Source organism: Neofelis nebulosa, chromosome 10 (assembly GCF_028018385.1).
Source record: "Neofelis nebulosa isolate mNeoNeb1 chromosome 10, mNeoNeb1.pri, whole genome shotgun sequence".
NCBI lineage: Eukaryota > Metazoa > Chordata > Mammalia > Carnivora > Felidae > Neofelis > Neofelis nebulosa.
Window position 1 is genome coordinate 108037788 of NC_080791.1, and position 25538 is coordinate 108063325.

The 25538-nt window shown below is 58.4% G+C and overlaps 1 protein-coding gene across 1 annotated transcript; it reads right to left on the bottom strand.

Annotated features, from left to right (window-relative positions):
- EHD1 (EH domain containing 1) lies at window positions 1–24213 on the bottom strand. The gene is made up of 6 exons (XM_058689561.1): window positions 24128–24213; window positions 22469–22895; window positions 18446–18543; window positions 5158–5570; window positions 2568–2732; window positions 1–2098 (listed from the first exon to the last, which is right to left on the bottom strand). The coding sequence occupies exons 1-6, from the start codon at window positions 24153–24155 to the stop codon at window positions 1574–1576; spliced, it is 1656 nt and encodes a 551-aa protein (XP_058545544.1). The 5' UTR covers window positions 24156–24213; the 3' UTR covers window positions 1–1573.
- Window positions 24214–25538: the final 1325 nt, after the last annotated feature.

Below are 25538 nucleotides of genomic sequence, written 5' to 3' on the forward strand. Positions count from 1 at the left end.
CACGATTAAATGTTTTTTAATGCAAGAAAAGAAGTTACCTTCGGTTGCTTTTTCTTCCCACAAGTAAGTGTGGATGGGCCATGGCACCTTGACAGTGACTTCCCGACCGGGAGGCTGCCCCCACCCTCACTGGATACTGCATAGAACGGTCCGCCGGAGCCAGCGGCAGGTGACAAGGTCAGTGCCAGTGACTCAGACCCAGCAGAGGCCCAGAGAGAGCAGTACTGGAGGCATGGGGCGGGGGTGGGGGGTGGGGGGTGTGTTTAAGAGGTCAGATGGAGGAGTCCCTGAGACCTACCTGGGGAGTGCCTGGTGGGAAGCCTGCCCCCCCCCACCCCCCGCCAGTGACGGGGACGCCCGTGAGTGCGGCCAGGCCCCCCGAGGCTGTGCTGGCAAAGCTGATGGGGCCACCTGATCTGGTGGCTCGCTGCCTCGGGTCCCTCACTGCTCAGCCTGGAGGGAGGTTACTCCAAGGGCATCCAAGACAACACGCTGCCCTCCTCTGCTCGATGGGAGGACGATGGAAGGAGGGTAGGAGAGGGCCTCCTCGAATGGGGGTACGAGGAGGGGAGGGGCTGGGTCGTCCCTGGTCTCCGCTGTCTGGACGCAAGGCCCAGGCCAGAACGCTAAGCCATGCTGGCTTCGTCGGGGCCCCCCACCCATCCGAGGTGGGGGAGGAGGCACACCAGAATGTTCCAGGCAAGTGGAAGGGAGAAGCAAGAAATGCCGGCTCTTGGGCCCCCGACGGGGTTTACTCTGTACATCCAACGGCTCTTGGGTGGGACCGCCCCTACTTGGAGTGTGGGAAAGGGGACAAAATCACAGCTTCTGAACAAGTGGTTAGGAAGTTACTGAAAAACTCGGTCAAGTATGAGAGGCGTCACTTTACAGAACAAAGCTAGCTTCTATGTTTTTCTGGGAAACGTTCTCGCATACCTACTCATCCCCCGGACCCCACGAGAAAGGTAGTTGGGCTTATTTCTGTGCCTGGCCAAGCTGGGGGAGCGGGGTGGGACAGGAGAGCACAGAGCAGGGCCCGTGCATAGGGGGCGACCACGGAGGGCAAAGAAGAAGGCACCAGAACCAACCTAATCCAGGAGCACGGGGAAGGGGCGGAGCCGCACAGGGAAGGAAGCCACGGGCCCAGCGAAGCCGCGCTCAGTTCAGCGACAAGCTGGGATCCTGGGGCGCCTGTCTGCACACGGCCCCGGGGCCCCCCCGCAGCTGCTGGGTGGGGGGCAAGCCAGGGTGGGCACGGGCCGTACGGCGGGACAGGAGAGGACAGAGGCTTGTTGTGTGCGGGGCTGTCAGATGGAGGAGGCAAGAAAGAACGCTGCCTCTGACGTTATATATTAAAAATATCCATAGTTCTTGTGCACAAAATTCCATCATTCACATGCGAGTATCACCCGCCTCCCTGCTGGGCCCAGGAACAGCCTTAAAAGAAAGATGATGGTTTTCCTTTTCAAGAGCTGAGGAAACATCGCTCAGTCTTTATGGACCTTGAGAGCTGGTGACCCTTCCCCTCCCCCCAGTCTCTGCCTGGCCAGGCGGGCGCGGCGGTCGGTCACGGTCACTCGTGCCTCCGCTTGGAGGGCGGGATCAGGTGCGGGGGCAGGTCGGCAGGCAGCTCGTGGCCCTCCAGCTTGACTTTGATGAGGTGGTTGGCCAGGGCAAACTCCTCGTCATCCAGCAGCCCGTCCTTGTCCACATCGGCCAGCTTCCAGATCTTCCCCAGCACCGTATTGGGCAGCTTGGACTTCACCATCTCCTTCTTGGCGTTGGCGCCCGTGATCTTGCCGTTGACGGGCGACAGCGTGTAGAAGATCTCGTCGTAGGTGGGCTTGTCCTTGCCCACCACCCACTCCACGTCGTCGATGCCCTCGCCGGCCCCCTCACCGTAGCCGTGCCCAAAGGGCCCGTTCATGGTGCCTTCGAAGGCGCCGCCCTTCACGGCCTGGGAGGGCATCAGGGACTCCTCCTGGCGCACCATCACCATCAGCCGGGCGATGTCGTTGGCCAGCATGTCGTCCACCGTGTCCAGCAGCTTGGGCTTCAAGGCCTGGAACTTGCTGAAGTCCTGAGTCTGCAGGAGCTCCTGTGGTAGGCAGAGGGGGTGGGGGTGGGGGGCGCTGGCTCAGGTCCCTTGCAGACTCCAGGCGGAGTGGGGGGAGCAAGGGATCCCAAGCCAAAGAGCTGGTTCCAGGTCTCGGCCCCGACCGCTTGGCAGCCCCTCGGCCTCGGCTCCCCAGGCTGTGGGGCAGAGGTACCTTCCCTGAAGGGCCGTGGGGAGGACGGTGCTGGAGTGCCTGGCCCGCCGCCCTCCCCCCGCCGTGCAGGGTGAGTCACCGCATTCCCCTTCGTGGTGTCACGGCCGGGTCGACTTCTGATTCGGGTGGGGTGCTGCTGACTGACTCAGCTGCTTCCATTTGGGGAGGCCCCACCCCAAGAAGCTGCATTCCCTCCAGAACCACTGCCCCGGCGCCCCCCCCCCCCGCCTCCCCCCGCCACCGTCTCACTCCCTGACACCCCCGCGCCCACAGAGGGTACATGCGGGGTGGCCACACCTGCATCTTGCGGAGGCTTGGGAAGTCGCCGGGGGAGATCTGGTGCTCCCGCTCGATCTTTTGGTAGATTTCTCCCAGGTTGTTCACCAGCTCTTTCTTCTTGCTCTCTTTACCGAACACATTGGGCATCTCCTTCTTGAGGGAGCTGATGATGTAAGCGTGGACCTGGAAAGACAGGAAGGGGCGGACGTCAGGCGCGTCCCGGACACCCTGTCAGGGGGGGACCTGCGCGGGGGCCGCCCCAGAAGGCTGGGACTGTAACTGGGGACGCTGCCCAAAGCAGACCAGAGCCCGTGTTCTCTGTGGCACCGGGCACCCCCCCAGCCACCCCTCCACGCAGCAGAGATGAGGGGCACGTCGTACAAGCCGAGCAGAGCCCTGCCATCCCGCATGTGCAAACGTGTGGCTGATGATGTCAAGTTCACAAAACTTCAACATGGCTGGAGTTATGCTCAGTTGACCACCCTGAAGGCTCAGAATGACTAAGGATTAGGAAAATCACCTAAGGCTTTTCCCAGATGTCTTGAAGTTTATCTAAGCTCAATACCTTACTTAGACCTTCGCCAGTTAGGGGCACACCCTTCATTTCCCCACGGCTGGTGACGCCCGCAACCCTCCCAGGGCCCTGGCCCTCAGATCCCTCTGCCTTGCCAGGTACTGTCCAGCCGTGAAGGGCTGTAGCCAGCCGGCCTCACCCTCCTTCTCCTGACTGCCAGCTCTACTCCATCAAAACCCCTCCAGTGGCCTGGCCCTGCCCTGCCCCAGGCTGAGAGCCTGGCTGAGAACCGCCTGAGGGCAGCAGGCCTGTCAAAGAGAGTGGCAGTCACTGCTCCGCCTATCACAGGCCTGGCGCAGAGAGCCACTCACTCCAGGAAAAGGAAACGGTCTAGAAACCACAGGTGCGGGACAAGATGGGAGGCCCCGGGGTTTTCTGGGCACGGTGACTCAATGTGCCCGTCGGCCGGGTGATTACAACACCATTTCTGTGGATGAGCAAAGAGTCTGCCCTTTGTTGTATCCTAGAAGGAGGCTGCGCGAGAACACAGGCGGCCCTGCCAACAGGAGGCCGGACGAGGAGAGACCAGAGCTGCCCTTCCCCGCAGCCTGGAAACGGGAGAGACCGGGGGCCAGTGAAGCGGGTTTTCTCATGGGTCCTTTTCTCAGAACCGACTCCACTCACTGGGAAAGGTCACGAAGTGAGAGATCTAGAAAACTGTGCAGCCTGTATCCCCCAGAGCAGGCTCCTGCACGTTACTGTGCATACGGACCACCAGGGGATGGCGTTCAAGTGCAGACGGTTCGGTCGTGCCAGGTAGGGCCTGAGGACTGCACTTCTGGCACGCTCCAGAAGGGCCCGTGAGCACTGTGGGTAACCAGGGTGGAGACAGGGACCCGTGGTAAAAGATGAAGGGTCAGTTCTTATTACTTACGACAGCGAGCACCCACATGCTACCTGACTTCGGACCTCCAGATGGGATACTGTGAGCCACCGTGTCGGGAGCCCAGGGCGACGGTTTCACAGGCCATGGGACCGCCTCCACCGAAGCCCTAACACCCACAGAACACCCTCCTATTCCTCCATGAGCCAGGGGCGGGTGTAAACCCCCCTGCCCTCCGCGGCCACTGCTCCAGGGTGATGCACAGGGTCCCTGCTCGGCAGCCATCACCGACAGGCTCGGGCCGAAGCCGAGCGCTGAGCCCCAAGGATCCGTGACCCTCACACGGGCACTGACGCGGCCTGAGGACGTATCCAGGCAGGCTCGCGACGTGCTGCTATGCCACATCAGGGGACACGCTCTGCCCCTCTGTGTCCCAAGGGTCCACTGGTGGCACTGACCTTTGCTTCCCAGCCCCACCCACGCCGGGGTCTCAGGGAGGCGCTCGGCCAGGCGCTGAGATCCCAGGCTCGTGAGCAGTTCCGACGCCGCCGGCAGGTGTCGGCAGGCCCTGCGTTTCCACAGAGCACTGGGGACGGTTCACAAGGCCTCTGGGGGCTGAGGCCACCCGGGTTCCCCCTGGGCCCGCAGGCTTGCGCCCCATCTCTCCACCAGCTCTCACCTGTCCCGGCTCATGCATCAGTCCCACCTGAGGCCTCGCGGTCGCCTGCTGCTGCAACGCCCCATGGCCACACAAATAAACTGGGCTTTATTTGTCTTTGCGTGTTCTGCTTTCGCAGTACGACTGGTGAGTGCCGGAAGGGCAGGGACCGTGCGTGGCAGTCCCCACTGTGTCCCCGGCGCCCAGCGTGTGCTAAGCGCTCCACAGGCCCGGGAGGGAAGCCGACGAGGACTGCGCCCCCACCTGCTCTCCAGTTCCCAGGCTGCCCTCTGGCACAGTGCTATCTTCCCACCTGGTGTCCACACGCATCAAGACTCCGTTGAGAACAGGTTGCACCCACGGGCGTAGAGGGGACTCGTTCAGACACGGCGCAACGTAGGCGTGTGGCTGTGGGTCTGCCCGGATGGGACTCCGGCGTCCCGAAAGCCACGGCAGCCCAATCCTGGGGCCCTGAGTGGCAGTCCCAGGCCCCCTCGGGCCCCCTCCAGCAGCGGACCACCTCCCCCCCTGCCCACGCCCCCGCCCCATTTACCTTGGCCAGCCGTGCCCGCTTGATCAGGTCATTGAGCTTCCTGAGGGCGGCGTTTCGGGGCAGAGACTGGATGTCTTTGAAGAGGTCCTGCTCCTCGGCCTCAAAGAGCTTGCGATTGTCGGGGATGAGGAGCGGGTGGGACCAGAAGGAGCCGATGTAGACCCTGACCACCTCGGGGGTGTTGATGATCTTCCCCAGGGACCACATGAGAGCCCCGTAGACCCGCATCAGCTGCTGGGTCTCGATCTGGTCGGCCTTGTTCAGCACCACGCGGATCTTGTCCTCGTGGTTCTTGAGGGCCTTGATGACCTCCGAGAACTCGTCAGAGATGTCCAGCTTGTGGGCGTCGAAGAGCAGGATGATGCGGTCCACCCGCTCGGCGAACCACTCCAGGACGGCCGCGAAGTCGTACCCTGCGGGGGGGGAGGCGGGAAGAGCAGGGTGAGGCGGGGGCACCGAGGCCCAGGCTGCTCGGATGGCTCTCCTCCCGACTCGGCCCGGGGTCAGCTACATTTCCGTGTACTCACGGGGCCAGCACGGCACCCTGAGGGCAGGGGCGTCAGGCCCCCACTGTGTGGCACCCCACCCCTGTGGCACCCTCGCCCACGCAGCACCTGGCCCGGAGCACAAATAAGTCATGCAAAAGAAGGCAGAGCCTGAGCTCTGAAGCGGCTCAGATCGGGCGAGAGTGAGGGGGAGAGCCCGACATAGCGAGAGCGGAGACTTGGGTTGGGGGGGGGGGGGGGCCTGCCACCTGCCAGCTGGATGCCCTGGGACGACACAGACAGTAACAGCCACCACACCTGCAGCCGCTACTCGTGCGGTGCTCGCTCCAGGCCCCCCATTCTGCGGGAGTCTCATTTATTCTCCGCAACAGGGGTTGGCAGACCACAGCTCGCCCATCGCCTGTTCCGCAAATACAAATTTTATGGCGGGGGGGGGGGGGCGCCTGCGTGGCTCAGTCGGTTAAGCATCTGCCTCCTGATTTGGGCTCAGGGCATGATCTCACAGTTTGTGAGATTGAGCCCTGCGTCGGACACAGTGTCGACAGTGAGGAGCCTGCTTGGGATTCTCTCTCTCTCTCTCTCTCTCTCTCTCTCTGCCCCTCCCCTGCTCTCTCTCTCTCTTTCTCAAAATAGTTTTATTGGAATGCAGCCACGCTCCTCGGTACGGTCTATGGTGGCTTTTGTCTACAATAGCAAAGTTCAGCTGTCAGGCCACAGACCACAGGCCTGCAAAGCCAAAAATACTAATTCTGACCCTTCAGAAAAACTTTGCTGGCTCCTGCTCTACGGCAGCCTATGACGTGTCACACACCGCCTCCCCTTGCTTAGGTCTTCCATGCTTCCCTAAAATGAAGTAGCTCTTCCCTCTGTTCTCTGCTGTTTTCCACCATCCACTTAAAGCCCTTTGGTGAACACGGACATCTGTAGCAAAGACTGCTAACTGGAACTCTTCCTTTAATAACAGAACTGTTTGGCTTTAGCTGATTTCAGGGCCCCACAGCTTGAGAGTGCACCCCCCCCGCCCCCAGCCTCTCTTGAGGCAGAAATGACCATGAAGAGGTGTATGAGCCCTCTGTCCTTTTCTCCCTTCCTGAAGAATGGAATGCAGATGTGATGGAAGGAGCTGGAGCAACCACCTTGAGTTCAGAGGTGCAAACTGAACATTCAGGACGGCTTTGGACTACTGTTTTCCACGGAAACCGTCTGACAACTGGCTGAAGCCAACGGATTTTTGCGCCTCTGTAACCGCAGTTTAATTTGCATCCTGTTTTACAATTCCCCCTCTTCAAAATCTTTCCGCCTCTTCCACTGCCCCCAGAAGGTGTGAAAGTTCTCGTTCTCATGTTTTAGGAATCAAGAGGAGAGGAGAGGTAGGAAGACGACCACGTGAAAACAATCGCCTAAGAATCTTTAGGAAGCTTCGGTCCAAGCCCCGGAACTATCACTTCCTCTCTGGGGGATTCTGGGCAGGCCTCCTTGTCCCCGGGCTCCTTCTCCTCGTTCTTCAGCCAGCTGCTACCCACAGGCCACCTCCCACCTGAAATGTGGGCCGGTCCTCCTAAGAAGCACCAAATACATCCCAGAGTATAGTCAGGCTCCTGAGGGTACACGGCTCCTACAGGGAAGAGCCAGCAGGGACACTGCTCTCAGAAACTGGCCCAAACCAACCTCCTTGTCCTCACAGCCTGACTCTAGCGTCCCCTGCACAACACACTCACTACCCTCCGACCAAACTGGGATTTAGACACACATTCTCTAGGGTGGGGAGAAGGAAAGGACAGAGTGTCAAGAAAAGGCCCAGAGTGACCACCAGTGCCATGAGGTGGGAGGCCAGCCCTCCCCAGCCTTATGGTTAAGGAACCTTCAGGGCGGTTCATCAGAGGGGTATCCGGCCATTCCCATCCTACCAAGCCTCACGGACCAAATGCAAGTCTATATGGCCGAGCTCCCCAAGAGGCTCCCTCCACTCAGGCCAGAACCGGGCCCTCATCGCAAGGGCTTTAAGATAAACAGTTAACACTGTGGGCGCGCCTAGGGGTGAAGTTGCTTGGCTGGATAAACATTCTGGCCGCCAAGCATCCCCCCCTCCCAACCTCACCCTGGTTCGAGTGTACCTCGGAGTTGTCTGTGTGCCCGAAGCCACAGCGTTCCAGGCCTCTCCCCACTCCGGTGCTCAGAAAGAACACAGGCCCTTAAATAAGACAGCTCTGGGTGGCTCAGTCGGTTAAGCCTCCGACTTCGGCTCAGGTCCTGATCTCAGGATTTGTGAGTTCGAGCCCCACGTCGGGCTCTGTGCTGACAGCTCGGAGCCTGGAGCCTGCTTCGGATTCTGTGGCTCCCTCTCTCTCTACCCCTAACCCACTCATGCTCTGTCTCTCTCAATAATAAATAAACATTAAAAAAAAAAAAAAAAAAAAAGACAGCTCTGTGTTCGACTCCCCTCGCCCGCCCCCTTCTGTGACCTGAAGTTATTTTTTTTTTAATTTTTTTTAAAAAACATTTATTTATTTTTGAGACAGAGAGAAACAGAGCATGAAACGGGGGAGGGTCAGAGAGAGAGGGAGACACAGAATCCGAAACAGGCTCCAGGCTCTGAGCTGTCAGCACAGAGCCTGATGTGGGGCTCGAACCCATGGACCGTGAGATCATGACCTGAGCCGAAGTCGGATGCTCAACCGACTGAGCCACCCAGGTGCCCCATTTTTTTTTAATTTGTAAAAAATCTTTATTTTAAAAAAATTTTTTTTTTCAACGTTTTTTATTTATTTTTGGGACAGAGAGAAACAGAGCATGAACGGGGGAGGGGCAGAGAGAGAGGGAGACACAGAATCGGAAACAGGCTCCAGGCTCCGAGCCATCAGCCCAGAGCCTGACGCGGGGCTCGAACTCACAGACCGCGAGATCGTGACCTGGCTGAAGTCGGACGCTTAACCGACTGCGCCACCCAGGCGCCCCTTTATTTTTGAGAGAGAGAGAGAGAGAGAGAGCGGGAGCAGGGAAGAACAGAGAGAGAGGGAGACACAGAACCCGAAGCAGGGGTTGTCAGCGTGGAGACTGATGCGGGACTCGAACTCATGGACTGCGAGATCATGACCTGAGCTGAAATCAGACGCTTAACCCTCTGAGCCACCTAGGCGCCCCTGTGACCCGAAGCTCTTAACTTTTCTGTTACAACTGTTTCCTCTGTGAAATTCAGAAAACAATTCCTCCTCCTATGGTCATAGGGAGGACCAGAAGGGATAACACGCGGGGCTCCTGGCACAGGCCCCACTGGCAGGAGGGGCCGAGTGGCCTAGGATGGCATCATGAGTCAGGAACGGAGACGAACCTGGCTCTGAGGCCAGAAGCCAGCTTTCGCCCTTGGGGTAAGACATCGAAACTTAAGGAAAACCCCACATTCTGTCGACTCAGCATGGCAGCAACATGCATCTGTTCCTGCCCCAGCACACCAGGGAGACAGGACGCTCTGATCAGAAGCAGCCTCTGGACCGGCTGGAGTTTCTATTATCATGGGGGTAAGGAGAAGCCGGTGGGGGGAGGGGGACAGTAAAGCCCCTGGGAGTCTGAACTTGAGCCTGGGCACGGCGGTCATCAGCCCTCCCGAGGCCTCCCACCATCACCTCTCAGATGGTGGGAAAGCGCCAGACCCCCAGATTCTCTGTGCTCAGAGCAGGAGAGGCGTGGAGAGGGTGCCGGGTCACTCCCCTGCCGGCTGCCAGCCAGCATCCCAGGCTGCTGGTTCCAGAGGATGGGGGCCCCCCGCCGCCGCGCGGCTGGCTCCGGGAGCCACGGGACGGGACACCCGGAGAGAAAACTCATCAGCAGAAAACTAGAACAGGAAGGCTGAGGAGCAGGCCAGGGAAGCGGCAGGGAGGCCGCGGCGCCCGCCTGGGCCGCAAAGCCACCGCCTTTTATGGCCCACTCTGGGAACAGCAGGCCAGCGCTGGGAAAGCAATGACTCAGGACGGAATGGTGGCTCCCTCCCAGCAGAAACGAGGCCCCACTTCTCCCCTCGTCAAACCGCCCGTCCTCAGGCCATCACAGATTGGATGACTGCAGATTCACACAGCTGGGGAGGCAGCGGTGCCAGAAGCGAGGTACTGGGAACAGGGGCGCCCCGATGGGCTGGGCTCCAGCCCAAGTTAGCTTTGGCCCGGGAGTCAGGACGGCGCACAGGGAGCTGAGCTCACCCCAGACTCCACCCAATGTGGCCCCACGCGCCCCTCCCCCGATGGTGGGGGGCCCAAGACAACCAGGAAAGACGGAGAAGAGGAGCCCCTTCTGAATTGTGGCCGGAGTCACTGCCGCCGGTCCGAGAGCCCCAAGTGCCCCCCACAGCACCCCCCCCCCCAGAAACCCAGTTACTCGCCAACACCTCGAGCTGGAGCCAGCAGAGCTAAGTCCTTTTTTTCTTTTTTTTGCAGGTGAACGAAATTTCCTGTTTATTATGAAAAATGCTCACACTTTTGGTGAGGGAGACACGGTGGCTGGCCAAGTACATCCACAGGTCATGAAAAGGGTCACTCAGGCTCGTGTGAGGTCATCGCAGGTGTATGACCGTGCGCGACGACGTGGCTGCAGCCACCGCCGGGCCTGCCCGGCACCCACTTGTCCACCAAACCCTCACTCAGCCTGAGAGATGCTGTCGCAAAAGGCACCAAGGGCAACACCCACAGCAGCAGCACCAAAGCATCACTCAAGTCCATGCACCCAGCAAGGTGGCCAGGGCCACCACTTGGCCTAGAGCTAGGCCCCAGGAGACAAGCACAGGGACGAGCGTGCCCACGCCCCCACCCTCGCCCAAGGCAGTGAGCCTTGGGTTTCGGGACACATTAGAGATCAGTCTCAGTGACAGGATAAGTGACGAGATCAGTGACAAGATGGCTGTCAGCCATCAGACAGCCCAATGCACAGCACTTCCTCAAGGAAAGTGGCAGTTCAAGGCGTGCTTGGTGCCAGAGACAAGGACACCCCCACCCAAGGAGATAGGGACACTTTGTCTGCCTCAGGTGGGGCTAGGACTGAGCGTGCGGACACCAGTGTCCCTACGAAGGACAGACAACGTGGTCCAAGGTGGTGAGCTGGAAAGGAAAGGCTGACCCCACAGCGTGAGGAAAAGCCAGTGCCGTCTCTGATAGGGGACAAGCTCCAGTGCAGAAAGTTCTGGAACTCTGGAGACATTATAGAACAAGCCAGGCACAAAAGGACCAATACTGTATGTCTCTACCCTTAAGAAGTACCTGTAGTCAAATCCATAGGGACAGTAGGTAGAACAGGGGGGAGGGGCGACGGAGAATTAGTGGCTAATGGGGATACAGCTTCTGTCTGGAAGATGAAGAGGTTCTGAAAGGTGGTGAAGGTCACACAACGACACACATCTGCTTGGGGCCACTGAACTGTGCACCGAAGACGGTTAGTGTTGGTGAAGCTTAGCACACGTGTGCACACAGTCGCGGGGGTGGAGGCAGGGGGGAGGCAGAAGAGTCGTGTGTTCGCTTAGGGTGACCAGGCTGAGGGTGGGCCGGGTCTCGGGGAAGCAACGGCGCAGGCCAGTGGACAGGAGGCCCAAACGTGCCTCCCGTCCCAGCTCTGTTCCCACCAGGCCTCCTCACCAGGTCTGACCTCCCGAGGAGAGTCCCGCTCCCCGCCATGGGCACCGAGGCGGAGGAGGGAAAACCGTGACAGGTCCTCGCCCTCTCCTGGCACCCTCCAAACACAGGTAGTTCCGGCAGCTGGGGGAAAAGCTACTTCATACATTCCAAGTTTCTAGAACATCAACAATAGAGGGTTTGTCTGCAATCGGCGTCTGTTTCCTGCCATTCAAGCCGCGTGGGCCTCGGTATTTCTTGCCATAGCTCCCACCACGCACGCTTCCAGCTGGTGCTGGGCCCAGAAGAGGGGGCACAGAGGGGCAAGATGGAGGGTAAGGCGCTGAGAGAGGACTGGGTGGCGTACTTCTGCAAGCGGGCACTCTTCAGGGAAGGGCTTTCCCGGGGTTGCTCAGCGACCATTTGCTGTGTGCAAATCTCTGCAGCAACTTTGTTCAAAACTGCCCCAAACTGGAGACCTGTAGGCCCCTCAGCAGGTGAACGGGTAAGAAAGGAGGGCACACACATGCGACAGGGTAGGAACGACAACGACAAAAGGGAACAGTCGGTCGATGCTCTCAAATACGTAACGAATCCCCAAAGCACCTGCTCAGTAAAGGAAGACAGACACAGAAGACTCTTACGTGACATTCTAGAAAAGGCAAGACTTTCGGGACGAGTGTCACACCAGTGGGTTGTGAGGGCGGGGAGCGACTGCAGGGAGCTTTCCAGGTGGACGGAAAGACCAGATCTTGGTCGTGGCGGTTGCATAACAGCTTCACGCAGCTGTACGTCTAACCAGGGTGAAGAGCTCCATAAATCTGACGGGGACACAAGCAAACAAACGAGCAAAGGCTGGGGAAGGGGAAGGGGAAGGACAGATGGACTCTGGAATCGGGCCTGCGTTGGAATCCGGAGTCCTTGTGACCCCATCAGGCCACGGACCCTCTGCGAGCCTCAGTTTCTTCTTCTGTGACGTGAAGATGCTTCTAACTCACAGGGCTGCTGGGGGCAGCAGGGGAGCGCCCGGCACACCGTAAGCACTTGGTAAACATCTGCTATCATTTACTCACAGGAATCGTATTTTGGGCTCCAGAAGCTCAGGTTCCGACGGGTGGGTAGGCCACGACCACTTCTGACGCGCAAAGAATGCCTTATGCCACCAAATATAAGCGGAACATTTGCAGGCGCTCGGGCCAGCTGCTACAAAGCCGGGTGCCGGCTCGCAGCCTTGGAACGAGCAGGTGCCGGGCGCCAGCACGGGCTGGTACCGCTCCTCCGGGCACAGCGGCCCACGCCCCTCGGCGGAGCGGTGGCATTCCGGGCAAAGGCTCGGCCCAAAGCTGTCCAGGGGACCACAGGTGGGGGAACGGTGGGGGGGGACAGTGGTGAGAGGGAGGCTTGGAGGAGGCCAGGGGCCCCGAGGAGGTCCTGGAAGCCGAAGGGAAACTCCAGCTGAGTCAGTACTTCCCCGTCCTCTGGCCTCCTCGGGAGGTTATTCAGGAAAAGGTCTAAGCAAAGTCTGGGAATCCCTGGATTTTTTGGTGTCTGTTTTTAATTAGCTGACATTTGCTGAACACGTAACTGTGCACCAGGGACTAGGGCAAGAGGTTAACACGTATAGATTCCCGTATTTAGCAACAAGGAGGCTGATGTCGCTATTCCTGTTTTATTGACTTGGCTCCCAGGGGTCGCTGCAACTCCCTAGGGCCCCCAGCTCCTAGAGTACTGAGCTGGGGCCTGCACGTTCGGTCATTATCTGAACCGTGGGTGCTGGGAAGCCAGGAGGGGTGCAGCACTTGGCCTTGCTCAAGGTTTTCAGGCAACCTCACGGAGCATGCTCTGGGCTGCAGAAAACCCCGACCCGGAGGGCTTTTAGGTGGGGCACCTCAGGAGGCAGTCAGCACAAGGGTCAGGGGGAAGGGAGGGCCACAGCGCGGCCCCACCTCTGAGTCAGAGGACTCTGGGTCTGGGCCTGGGAGGCCCTACCTGCCTACTGGGATGGCCTCCAGGCTTGGATGGAGCCTGGGAACCAGGGGCAGTCAGCAGGAGGGCAAGTGAGAAGCCAGGGCACCAGCCAGCCTTGGCCAGGCGTTCTAGTCCTCACCCACAGATTCTCTGGGGGACCGTCTCTGGCTGGAGGCAGAGAACAGGGAAAAGAAGATCCCAGCATTGTCGGTCCAAGCCCTGGACCTCAGGTCCATTTCTGGACTCAGAGTCTGGTTTCAGGCCGGGAGAGAAACGAAGGTGGCCCCTGCGTGTGTCAGGAGAGCTCAGAAGCCCTTGCACGGTCACGACCCAACAGGGTCAAAGACTTGCCCGATCTGAGCTGTGGGCGTTCCTTGGCAGCAAAGCGTCTGCTCTCAGCCCCGGCTGGTGTGGCCACAGCTTCTGCGGGACCCGTGGGCACAGGCCAGCCCGTGTCGCCTTGCACCAACGACGTAACCTTCCCGAGCCTCTGTCTCCTCATCTGCAGAGCAGCAGTGTCCTCCCCAATGCAGCTGTGTGATAACTCAGGGGAGCGGGTCCGTGTGGCAACGGTCTGCAGAAAGCCAGGCACGAGGCCGGCCAGGCGGTGTTCTCCTAACCCAAGTTCAAGGAACACTTCCCTGCTGACGCGACTCACAGGCACAAAAGTTGCGGCCAGCTCTCAGCCACGTGGTGACAAGGGCAGGGGGTGCCCTGGCCGGGCCCCTGACTCCCAGGCCGGGGCCTCCACCTGAGCGTGCTCCCCACCGCTGCCCACCAGGGGCCTGCCGTGGGAAAACCCTGCTCCAGCTCGTGACAGTGCAGGCGGGCAGCAGCCTGGGAGCCAAGGGCGCCAGCCCCACCGGGCCCCGGGTGCCCTTTGGAATGCCCTTTATCAGTCACACAGCACTAAAGACCGAATGCTGTCCCCACAGGCCACTTCCCCTGCTGACACAGGAGAACGTAATCTTTAAAGGTGGTCAGATTAGCACAGCGAGGAAGCGTAGCCTGAGGCCCCCACGGGGCCCCTTCTCCTTCCTGTGGTAATTCTCAGGGGGCTCTTGCAGAGCCTGGACTGTACCCTGTTCTGGGCCTGCATGGGCCCTACGTTATCTTTCCAGGCAGTACTTCCTGCACACGTTAGGCACCACGGGGAAAGGGGGAAGACGTCCAGAGGGGCCTGGCAGATAGGGTGGGAAATGGAAGTAAACGTAAGTAGCAACTCTAATGCACGTGCAACGTCCAGAAGAACCTTCTGTTTCCAGGGAACCAGGTCGGCGGGACACAGGAACGCGTGCTGCTTGCCCAGGACCCATGTTTTCTGGTGGCCCGATCTTTCTGGGAGGGAAACACCTGCTTTCCGTGCCGTCAGCAAAGGGAACAGACAGGCCACCGGCCGGGGAACTGCACTCCCCTACTCTGACTTCCTCTGCTGGACAGGGCAACACGGGCCCTTTGCAGTGACTGATGGGTGGGGCCTCCGAGAAGAAGGCCGCTCCTTCCCCGTCTAGCGAGTGGCCACCTCCCGTGAAGACCACGGCCAGCACATCTGAGAGGTACTGCCCGCTGGTCTCTCTCCGGCTAATAAAACACTGACACCAAACATGTTGCAGAGCAAATGCCAACTTGGTAACTTTCAGTAAAACACTTTAAACCAAGATATCTGGGAGGCGCCTGGGTGGCTCAGTCGGTTAAGCGTCCGACTTCAGCTCAGGTCGTGATCTCACAGTCTGTGAGTTCGAGCCCCGCGTCGGGCTCTGGGCTGACAGCTCAGAGCCTGGAGCCTGCTTCGGATTCTGTGTCTCCCTCTCGCTCTGCCCCTCCCCTGCTCATGCTCTGTCTCTCTGTGTCTCAAAATTAAATAAAAACATTTAAAAAAAAAAACCCAAAAAACAAGATATCTAAGGGCACAGAGGGAAAGAAACTTTCACAAGAAGCCCTCCTCCAATCAGAGCACTTCTTCTTCTTTTTTTTTTTTTTTTTAAGTTTTTTGCGACTTTTATTTATCTTTGAGAGAGAGGGAGGGAAAGAGAGCGCGTGTGCACATGCACTGGCAGGGAGGGGGACAGAGAGAGGGAGACAGAGAATCTGAGGTGGGCTCCATGCTATCAGCACAAAGCCTGATGTGGGGCTTGAACTGAGGAACTGTGAGATCATGACCTGAGCCAAAGTCGGACGGTCAACCGACTAAGCCACCCAGGCGCCCCAGCAACGCGCTTCTCTTTAAGGCCCACTCCTCCTTCCTGGGCGTGGTGGGTTGGGGGGGGAGGCCCTCTGTGGCTGCCCCGGGACAGAAAGGGGCCACATCTCCCACCTGGAGGGGCAGCAGACAAGCAGGGGCGAGCCCTGGTGTCTCTTGCCGGCCTCCTCCCCCTCCAAGCACCCGCCACCTGCACGGGCAACTTGAGGGCGGGGACTGCCTCGCACCCCGCGTCCTCCCCTGGCCCCCAGAGTGTACCCTATGCCTGCCGATCCGCGAACTGGAGAGCACGCGGAGGCACAGCGGCGCCTGTTCCAGAGAGGGCACGTCTGGACACCGCTGCCCCCCCTTTTTGCTGACAGAGAAAGGAGGCAGGGGAGGGAAACATCCCAGCAGACGGGGCCAGGGCGCCCAATGCTGCAAGACATATCCTCCCAACCTGTCGCCCGCCGAGCTCTAAGGATGCAGGCTGACGTGTCAAAGACACTCTTCCCAAGCAGGGGAACCTCACGGCACTGCTGGAAAACGGTGATGTCTGTCAGGGCGCCCGGGTGGCTCAGTTAGTTAAGCGCCCGACTGGGTTTCAGCTCAGGTCATGATCTCGTGGTTCGTAGGATCAAGCCCCAAGCCGGGCTCTGCATGGACAGCGAGGAGCCTGCTTGGGGTTCTCTCTCGCCTCTCTCTGCCCCTCCCCCCACGCACTCTCACGTGCAGGTACGTTCTCTCTCTCCCTCTCAAGATAAATAAATACACATTAGGGGCGCCTGGGTGGCGCAGTCGGTTAAGCATCCGACTTCAGCCAGGTCACGATCTCGCGGTCCGGTCCGCGAGTTCGAGCCCCGCGTCAGGCTCTGGGCTGATGGCTCGGAGCCTGGAGCCTGTTTCCGATTCTGTGTCTCCCTCTCTCTCTCTGCCCCTCCCCCGTTCATGCTCTGTCTCTCTCTGTCCCAAAAATAAAAAAAAATAAAATAAAATAAAAAACGTTGATAAATAAATACACATTAAAAAAAAGAAAGCAAGCAAGCAAGCAGTGCTATCTGGGATCCCTTTTACAAGACGACGAGGGTCACGAGCCCTTTCCCTCGAATACCTTAACTCCAAGCTCTGAAGGCCGTAAGTGAGCACAGACTGCCGAGAAGGTAAGCCGGTGTTTGTCAGCTACTGTCCCCATCCGAAGATGTGTACGCATCAGCTGACCTCTGCGGCGGGGAGGTGGCCGCCCAGAGGTGCCTTAGTTCTCTATCCGATGGCCCCCAGTCTACCTACTCTTCAAGGTCATTAAAAAGGTAACACGACAGGAGCGCCTGGGTGGCTCGGTCGGTTAGGTGTCTGACTTTGGCTCAGGTCACGATCTCACGGTTTGTGAGTTCGAGCCCCACGTTGGGCTCTGTGCTGACATCCTGGAGCCTGCTTCTGATTCTGTGTCTCTCTCTCTCTCTCTGCCCCTCCCCTGCTCACACTCTCTCTCTCTCTCTCTGTCTCTCAAAAATAAATAAACATTAAAAAAATTAAAAAAAAAAAAAAAGATAACACGACAGAGCCTCAAAGAAAAGTCCCTCCAGGAGAACTCAGGCCCGGAAGTGAACAGAGAATAAATTCCCCCTTGTCCGGTCTTTCTCTCGCATGCTTAGCAGGTATTTTCTTACAACCAGGTTGAAACAGCAGCAGTAAGAGAGGGAAAACTAGCCCTCGTCTTTTTGTTTGTTTTAAATATTTATTTTGTCTCTACACCCAACGTGGGGCTCGAACTCCGAGCCCTGAGGTGAAGAGGCGCACGTTCCTCTGAGCCCGCCGGGTGCCCCTAGCCCTCTCCTTTTTGGAAGGGGTCCCAAAGCGGCCCCCTTCACCTCCTAGGAGTGTCTTTGTCACCAGGGTGCAGAACCTGAAAGCTGAAACCAGACCGAGAGATAGAATTAGGGCAGTTTCAAGATGCCCTGAAGTAAAAGCCCTTTTCGGCCGGGGCCCACAGCCTGGAAAAAAAGAGAAGCGAGGTTTCTCAGGACCAAGAACCGGGCCCCCACCTCCTCAGAGCCACGGCAGCCACAAAAATCCCCCGAATGTCAGGCTGCTGGCTTCAAAGGCAAAGCTCGCCAAGGCTGGGCCGCCCAGAGGGAAAGGGGTACAGGAAAGATTTGCAAGTTAATGGGAAACAAATCTGGTCACTTGTCTTCAACCCCTGAGTTTGATCTTACTTCATTCGCACATTTGTAGCCGTAGGCCCCACTCCTAGCCTGCCCTCACGCTCCGGGCAGACAGCAGCCCCCTTCCCATTCGAAAAAAGGAACAGCAGCAGAAACATAACGCAGTTCAGGCTCATCCTGAACCGAATCTTCAGAAGAGCCCAGCAAGATCGAGTCAGGAGTCTGCACGACTAGGGGCCCGACACGCTAACACTACCACTACCCGGCACGGAAACCGCCCGCTGCGCACGGCGCGCAGGGAGGCTGCTGATTTAACACTGAAGCAAACTTAAACACGTTGCCACTAACCCCTGAAACAAATATTTAACCAACTCCCGCAGCTTCTCCTTTGGGCTCACTTATTCATGTCAACTGTTCTCTCACAGACCTGCCGGGCTTGCCAGGAATTCCTATGGTGTTGGAAGCAAAGCTTTTAAACATAAACTAAAGTGAGTGAGCCCCAGGGGGACCAGGGGCCCGTTCCGAACGGCTGTGCTGGCCGAGGTACCTGGAGCCCGGACCCGGAGTGACTTCCTGTGACCTCGCACCCAGCCCGAGGTGCCTTCTCGTAAACCTGACCTCTTTTCCAGATGCCCCAGGGGTTGGGAAGCATGAAAGCCACGCGAGATTGGCTGTGCTCTGCCCCAGACAGCTCTTAGTGATCTGGGCAGAGGCAGCCAGGGGAGAGAGCAGCTCCTGACCACTCTGGGCTCAGCGCACTGTGAGGACACGAGGCTGGTATAGAAGGGTCCCTGCCTGGGCCGGGAGAGACCCGGAGGGCAGCATCTGGTCCACACGGCGGACATCAGACGGAAGGTGCCCCGGGCCGTGTCGGAGGCTGTTTACCTCTGCTGATGCGCTGTTTCTCTCCAGACAGGATCCCGGGAGTGTCGATGATGCTTATACTGTCCAGGACTGGGTTGGGCAGCTGCGCGCACATGAACCTGCACGAGAGCAAGAGCCCAGAAGAGAGACGTCAAGACTCGGTTATTGGTGCTCTAGATGTGACAGTGGGGCATTCCGTACCCCTTCCTCTCCACCTCTGCCCTCCTTTCCAGAAGCAAAGAATGCCAAGGTTTTCTACACTCTTGGTTTCCAGGGGTGGCCATGGAACAGCTCATTCTCTTAACTGGGAATCCAACCAGAGGCTCAGACTGGCCTACATCAGCACTTTCCCCACGTGAGCTTTGTCCCCAGGGTTTAGGAGTTCAGCTTTCAAGTTGCTGATATGGTATGAAAAGTGCACGAGGCTGGGTCACCATTCAACTCCAGAAGGGAAACAGAAGGGGACCCCGGGACCCTGAAATTCTGTATTAAAATGTTCAACCACTTGGCTGAATTTCCATATATACCGAAGGCAGCGAGAGGCTTTCTTACTGCTGCTGGGCCCAGCTGCCTGGGTGAAGGGATAGCCGCGGGAGGCGGGTAACAGCTGGGGGACACATGGGCTGGAGCCGGGGGGCCGGTGGGGGGGGGGTAGGGCAGGGAAGCACAGACACGGTTCACGGTTCTCTGGAAGCCACAGCAGGCCAAGGAAGAATGAACGAAGCCACAGACAGGATGACAGCTCATGAGCCAGGGCTTAGCTGTGTGTGTGTGCCTGAATTCCCACTGACCTTAGAACAGCCCAGAACAGCAAGGGGCTGTCCCAACTGATCACAGAGATTCTTTGCTGGACACAGCCGCTTCTCTGAAAAAGATACTGTGAGCAAAGAAAATACAGACCCTTTGTCTGTAGGACGCCCGCTTAAAAAGCTGCCTTGCCCACAGTGAGGAGGAATCTGAGCTGATAAGGTTCTCCTATCGGCCCCAACCCCCCCCCCCCACACACACAAAGTGACCAGTGGCCGGGCTAAGGGCAGCTGGCCAAGGGGAGAGGTGCCGCCTGCAAGCACAACAGAGCCACATCAGCTGACCCGCAGACCTTGGACCTCGTCCTCACCAGTGCCGGCAACGGAGCCGGGGTGCCGGAAGTAACTGCAGGCCAGACCTGGACCCTGCTAGGGAAGGGCGTCACTGAGAGGAGCCCAGATTAAAAGAATCTGAAGCAGAACCGGCTCCGAGAAGTTACAGACCTAAAAACGCCCCGTAAATGAGACTGTGGAGCAAGCTCACGTGTGAGAGACGCAGGAATAAGACGCCCTGCAGGGCCCGGGGAGCAGGCGGTGCACGGGGCACATGCAACATGCATTTTTCACCAACAAGGACGCACCGATTTCATCTCACACTCTACGTGGGTGGTACCGGTTACACAACTGAGTCCTCCCAGGATGCTCTTAGGACATCCTGACGGCACCCTGACTTGGTCGGCTCCATCGGAGTCTACTCTTGGAGCGGCCACTTACGGTAAAAGGCCAGAAAGTCAAGTTCATGACTCAACGGGGTCTCTCTCTCTCTCACTTTTAATTTAGAGAGAGAAAGAGAGCAGGGGAGAGGGGCAGAGACAGAGAGAATCTCAAGCGGTCTCCATCCACTGCCAGCACAGAGCCCAACACGGGGCTCGATCCCACGACCCCAGGATCGTGACCTGAGCCAATATCAAGAGTCGGATGCTTAACTGAGTCCCAAGAGCTCCTCAAGGCGTCTGTCGAAGTGTGCCAGGAGAGGCCGTGTCAGGCGGGCAGAGAAGAGCCCCCTTTGTGCGCTCTGGCCAGCCGGGTAGCACCTGGTGTGCTCCATGGGCTGATACAGCTTGGGGCCCCAGCTCAAGGGCAAACCCATGCCACTTGACCCTTGGCTGATAAGGTTCCTTTGGGCACTGATCGAGAACCCTCCGGAGAGTGGCAAGAAGGAACTGAGGGGTGCCTGGCTGGCTCAGTCGGCAGAGCATAGGACTCTTGATCTCAGGGTTGTGAGTTCAAGCCCCACGTTGGGCGTGGAGCCTACTTAAAAAAAATACACACACACACACACACACACACACACACACTCACACACACACACACACGGCACCAACATCATCAGAGCGCCTGCCTTGGACCCGGCACCCCTGAACTGCTCTTTTTTTTCAGGCAGAAGCAGCGGTAGGTGGTAACTGGCTGCATGAAGGCCCATCAGCGCTGCCCTGGTCAAGTCTGACAAGTCAGCAGAGCCCTCTGAGCCAGGCTTTCCTGAACCACCGAGGTGCGGGGTGCCTAGATGATGTCTACGATCCCTTCCAACTCTGAAACTTTAGGTCTCCAGATTCAGAACACAGGTCATATCCTTTCAAAAAACGGTCTGCTCTCACAGTCGGAAGTGGAGACGCAAAGACAGAAGTAGGTGTAGCTACCCTCCGTTCTAGCTTCCCAAAGTTCAGCGTGAAAGTCAAGACCTAATAATGCTCGAAATTTCCAGCACAGCAGCCAAACTTTCCACGAGACCCTATGGCACCCACCGGCTAACAGTCTGGGCTAATTGCCTATCTACAGGCACAGTAATTCCAAATCACTGGTGTAATACCGGAGGAGGGCTCACGGCTAAGAGGGCCACGCCTCTCACATGAAGGGCTTTACTTAGCCCTGGCCCTTGACACACGAACGCCATCAACCACCAAACAGGACAGGCTTAAAACGCCTGAAAGGGACAAAATAATACAACAGAAGCCTGCCTGTCTTTTCTATTAAAGGTCAGCTCTGTGCACAGAAGTAGGCTGGCCACTGGCTCGGATCAGGAGCAAGCTGGTTCACCCTGTGTGGCTGGACAGTGTCTGGAAAGGAATGTGATCATACAGGGCGGAGACCTGGAAGGCACGAGTCAAGGATTCTTTCCTAGGCTCTTCCCAGGACCCAGACTTTGAAAGGCATGTGGAGTCAACTCCTTGAATGGGGGGGGGGGGGGGGGTGGTGGCAGAAAAGGCAAATCTGTCAAGTCCTCTGGTATGTCTCTGGGGGTAGGGGTGGGGAGAGGAAATTTAGTATATGTGCTGCCGAAGCGAGCACGGGGAGAGGGACTTGAGAATCACGGACTAGCGCCTTCGAATTCCTTTACAGAAGTGTAAGCCTGGCTGCTGCACTCCTTAGAACAAGGGCCAATGGGTTTCATTCCCAGCATCGTGAGGGTTAGTCTCTTGGAGAATAACCCTGATCACGAGGAGGCAGATTTCACCCATTTAACCGGGGAAACTGAGGCTCAAGAAGGTTAAGGAACGTCCTAGGGAGGAATTCGGGGCCCTGATCTCCTTCCAGGACTTCCAGTGCCACAGCCTGAGGCTGCTTCCTGAAACTCCTAAAGCAGCACAGTTTAGAGCTGCGCCTGCCCCCGACCTGAAGAGAAGTGTTCACACCCCATCTGTCCGCTACCTCGTGGGCTGCCCCAAACTCAGCAGGCCACAGGAGATCCTCCTTGTCCCTCCCACACGAAACCATTGGTCCCAGGGGAGGCACAGCACACCAGCAAAGGGAATGACTAAAAGTTTCACATATTTTTCCAGGACACTTAAGAAACAGACATTTGGAGAAAGGGAGGGAGCAAGGGGCCGGTATGAATGAATTACACGCACCCAGTCTGGGGAAAGGACTACTTTGTGGAGAGGTGGAGACAGAATCTCTCACTTTCTCAACGCGGATCGCGGTTCTGAGGGAAGCGGATCTAGGATCGGCAGGAAGGTTTGGGGGTTAAACTGATAATCTGGAAAATTATGGGGGGGGGGTGTGACACAAGCGAGGGGGGGCGGTGGCGGCGACACCCGCTCCCAGACCTCTGGGTGAGTTTTTGGTGCGAAGAGGCAGGGGCCCTTGTCCCAGGGAGTGGTCGCCGAGGGGCTCGCTGGGGCCTCGGAGACAAAGGACAACGGGGGGTGGGGGTGGGCAGCGGCCGCGATAGGGTCAGGACCCGAGTGCGGCATCGGGGGGGTCCCCCCTACGCGCCCCGGGGGCAAGGGGCGGCTACCTGTTGAGGAAGGCGTTGCCGAAGGCGTTGAGCTTGCGGAAGGGGCGCCGCGGGTCGACGACGAGCGCGTTGCCCGGCACCACGCCCTCGGTGGGGCCGTGCATGACTGCGATGAAAGAGTCGGTGGTGGGCTCGGGCCCGATGCGCATTCCCGGAAAGTCCTGCTCGATCAGGTGCCGGATGAAGGTGGTCTTGCCCGTGCTGTACTGGCCCACAAGGAGCACCATGGGCTTGTTGTCGAAGTCAGCGTCCTCCAGCGCGGGCGAATGGAACTCGTGGAAGCGGTAGTGCTCCTCCAGGGGCAGCAGCTTCTGCGCGTACAGCTGCCGCAGCCCCTCGGACACCGTCTGGAAGAGCTCCGGCTCCTTCTTGCGGCGGGCATCCTTGCTGACCCAGCTGAACATGCTGCCGGGGACGGGGCTGGCTGCTGCGGGGCAGAGCGGCGGCTGAGAGCGGGGCGAGGGCGCAGAGCCGAGGCGGGGCCCGGCCGGCCGGCGGAGGGGCGGTGGGGCAGGGGGCGGGGAACGGCCCGTACTGCGCAGGCGCACAGCTCGGCCCGCTGAGCGCCCTCTGCGCAGTGGCGCGCGCTCCTAGCCGTGCGGCCTTTATAGGGCCGGGCCCGGCGTTCGGGCGCGCGCGCCGCCGCCGCCGCCGCCGCCGCCGCCGCCGCCGCCGCCGCCGCCGCCGCCGCCGCGACAGGCCGCGGGGGAACTGGGCGGGGGAGGAAGAAGCTCCGCCTGCGAACCCCGCGCCACGTCCTCCCCTCCCCCGGCTCCCATTGGCCGAATCCAAATATCGCGAGCGCCGCTCGCTCCGCTCCCCGCCCCTGGCCCGGGTGCCGTGGCAACCGCACCTGTTTCTCACCCACCGCCCGCCCTCCTTGGGGCCGCTCGCGGACGTGCTGCGGTTGGGAAGCCGGGGAGCCGGGGTCGCGCGCGAAGAGGTCGGGGAGTCTGCGTGCCTTCCAGCACCCACGAGACGCCCAGTTAGACACCCGGCTCCCTGGCTGCGCGCCGCACCCGCGCTTCCCCCACGAGCGGTCCTCCCGCCCCCACTGGCTCAGAGTCCCCGGAAGTACCGGCGGACCCCGGGGGCCTCGCTCCAGTCTGAACAGGCCTTCCTTGCCTCCTCCTCGCCCCTGCTTCCCTGATGCTACTTCCTACCCCTCTTCTCCGTCTGCTTTGGGGAGAGGGGGAGAGAGGAAAGAGGGAGTAGACGAGGCTGAGGGAGTAGAACGTCCAAGGCGGGTGGTGACTGGGGAAAGAAAACTGGGGAGGGAGCAAGACGCCCCTGGGGAAAAAAAGCGACCAGCAGCAGGAGGCCTGAGCTGCCCTCAGGCCAGTGGGGCGGGGAATTGTAAGATGGACACAGCAGCGGAGGACACAGGACCTACTCGGGAAGAAGAGATGGCCTCTCTGAAGGGGCTGCATCTGTGGGAGGTTGGGAAGGGGTACAAAGGAAGTTGAGGCCCTTTGGCCGCTTGAGTTTTGAGGAAGTGAAATCGGAAATTCCCTATGTGGGGTGGAGGGGAAATGTGGGGCAACAATGAAATCTTGTGGGAACCTAGGGGGAATTAAAAAACCCAAATACTTCTGCTTTCCCCTTAGGGTCACCACCAGTTAACCGGCTTTTACTCTGATCTGTGCCCCATCCCCTTACCAGTTCCTGGCTGTTCCATTAGGCTCATCCCCCCGCCATCATTCCCTGCCACGTATAGGCCCTGGCTGTCCAGGCCGGTGAGAATGTTCAGTGGGTGATGTCAGAACTTGGGGGGCTGATTGTTACATAACCAGAATGAGGCTACCAAGGTGTAGGAGGGGGTCGGGGGTGAGGTGGTGGTGAGAAGTTCCTAGATGGATCTGAAATGCACCTAAGAACTCCAAAGCCTCATGTCCAACTTTCCAGCTTCTGGGAGATGTGGGAGCCTGGAGGGCCAGGTGCCTGTATCCGGGAAGAAAGCAGGCTGGCAGTGTAAAAGGATGGAGGCAGGAACTCAGATCTGAGAAGAAGCAGAATATTAGGGAATCTGGGTCAAGTGGGAGCCAGAGAGGGCAAAATGGAAGGTTTGGTTGCCCACCCCTTGTAGGATAGGGCCTCAGTGCCTTCTGAAGAAGTAAAATGTTAAATCCATTGCCTCCCACCCCGCCCCTTTCCCTCCCTAATCATTGGAAAGTCCTGCCTGTAATCTTAGGTCTCTGACTTACTGCTTTTAGTTGAGATTTCATTAGTGTTCTTTCATCAATCACAGTAAAACAGAAGCTCCAAGGGTTGTTTTGTTTTGTTTTGTTTTGTTTTGTTTTGTTTTGTTTTTTGGTGTCAAAAAAAAGACATTGAGCCTCTTAGGGCTGTCACCAGAGGCTGAGTGCCAGCTGGTGATCAGGAGCCTTGGGTGGGTCCAGTCCAGACTTCCTGGGCCAGCCTTAGAAGCCAAAGGACTTGCCTCCTCCATGGTGCTTTGAGGGGTCCACCCCGGAGATGCAACTTCTGGGCTGTTCCAGGGCAGAGCTCGGGGCTGAGGATCCTGAAAGAGATGGTTGTTCAATGGCCTGAATGGGGCTACAATGAGCTCCCCCTCGGCGGCATTCACATTGACCGGCCGTGGTGTATCACATCTCCCCAGAGCCCTCTGTGCTGGGAATAGCCCTCCCAATAAAACTGAAAAACAAAATGTTCCTGGGTTATTTATACATGAGACTCAGCCCGTGTTTGTTACATATGGCCGCTTGGCTTTCTCCAAGGAGCACAAAGGACTGGAAGAAGGCATCTCTCTCCCTCATGAGGCCCAAGTGGGCAGAGATCAGTTTTCCCAGTTTCACAGAGTTGGCGCTCAGGTCCTGGCCAGCTTCCTCATCTGGTAGTTCCCAGATTGTGAAAATGGCCTAATTTTCTCTGTGTGTGTGTGTGTGTGTGTGTGTGTGTGTGTGTGTGTGTTTTGAGTAGGGTAGATTCTATTTGGTGGGAGTTTTGTAAAACACGAATGAAGCATTTCACTTTGGGTGTCTCGGTTTCACTTTCTGTCTATCTTGAGGAAGAGTTCGACTCTTTTCCTTTTTCTCGGAAATGATGCCCC

Coding starts and splice junctions, on each gene's coding strand:
- EHD1 (XM_058689561.1), bottom strand. CDS start 24,155: ATGAGCCTAATGGAACAGCCAGGAACTG. Junction 22,896..24,127: donor AATGGAACAGCCAGGAACTG/GTAAGGGGATGG, acceptor TCTGCCCCGCAG/CAGCCAGCCCCGTCCCCGGC. Junction 18,544..22,468: donor GGCAACGCCTTCCTCAACAG/GTAGCCGCCCCT, acceptor GCTCTCGTGCAG/GTTCATGTGCGCGCAGCTGC.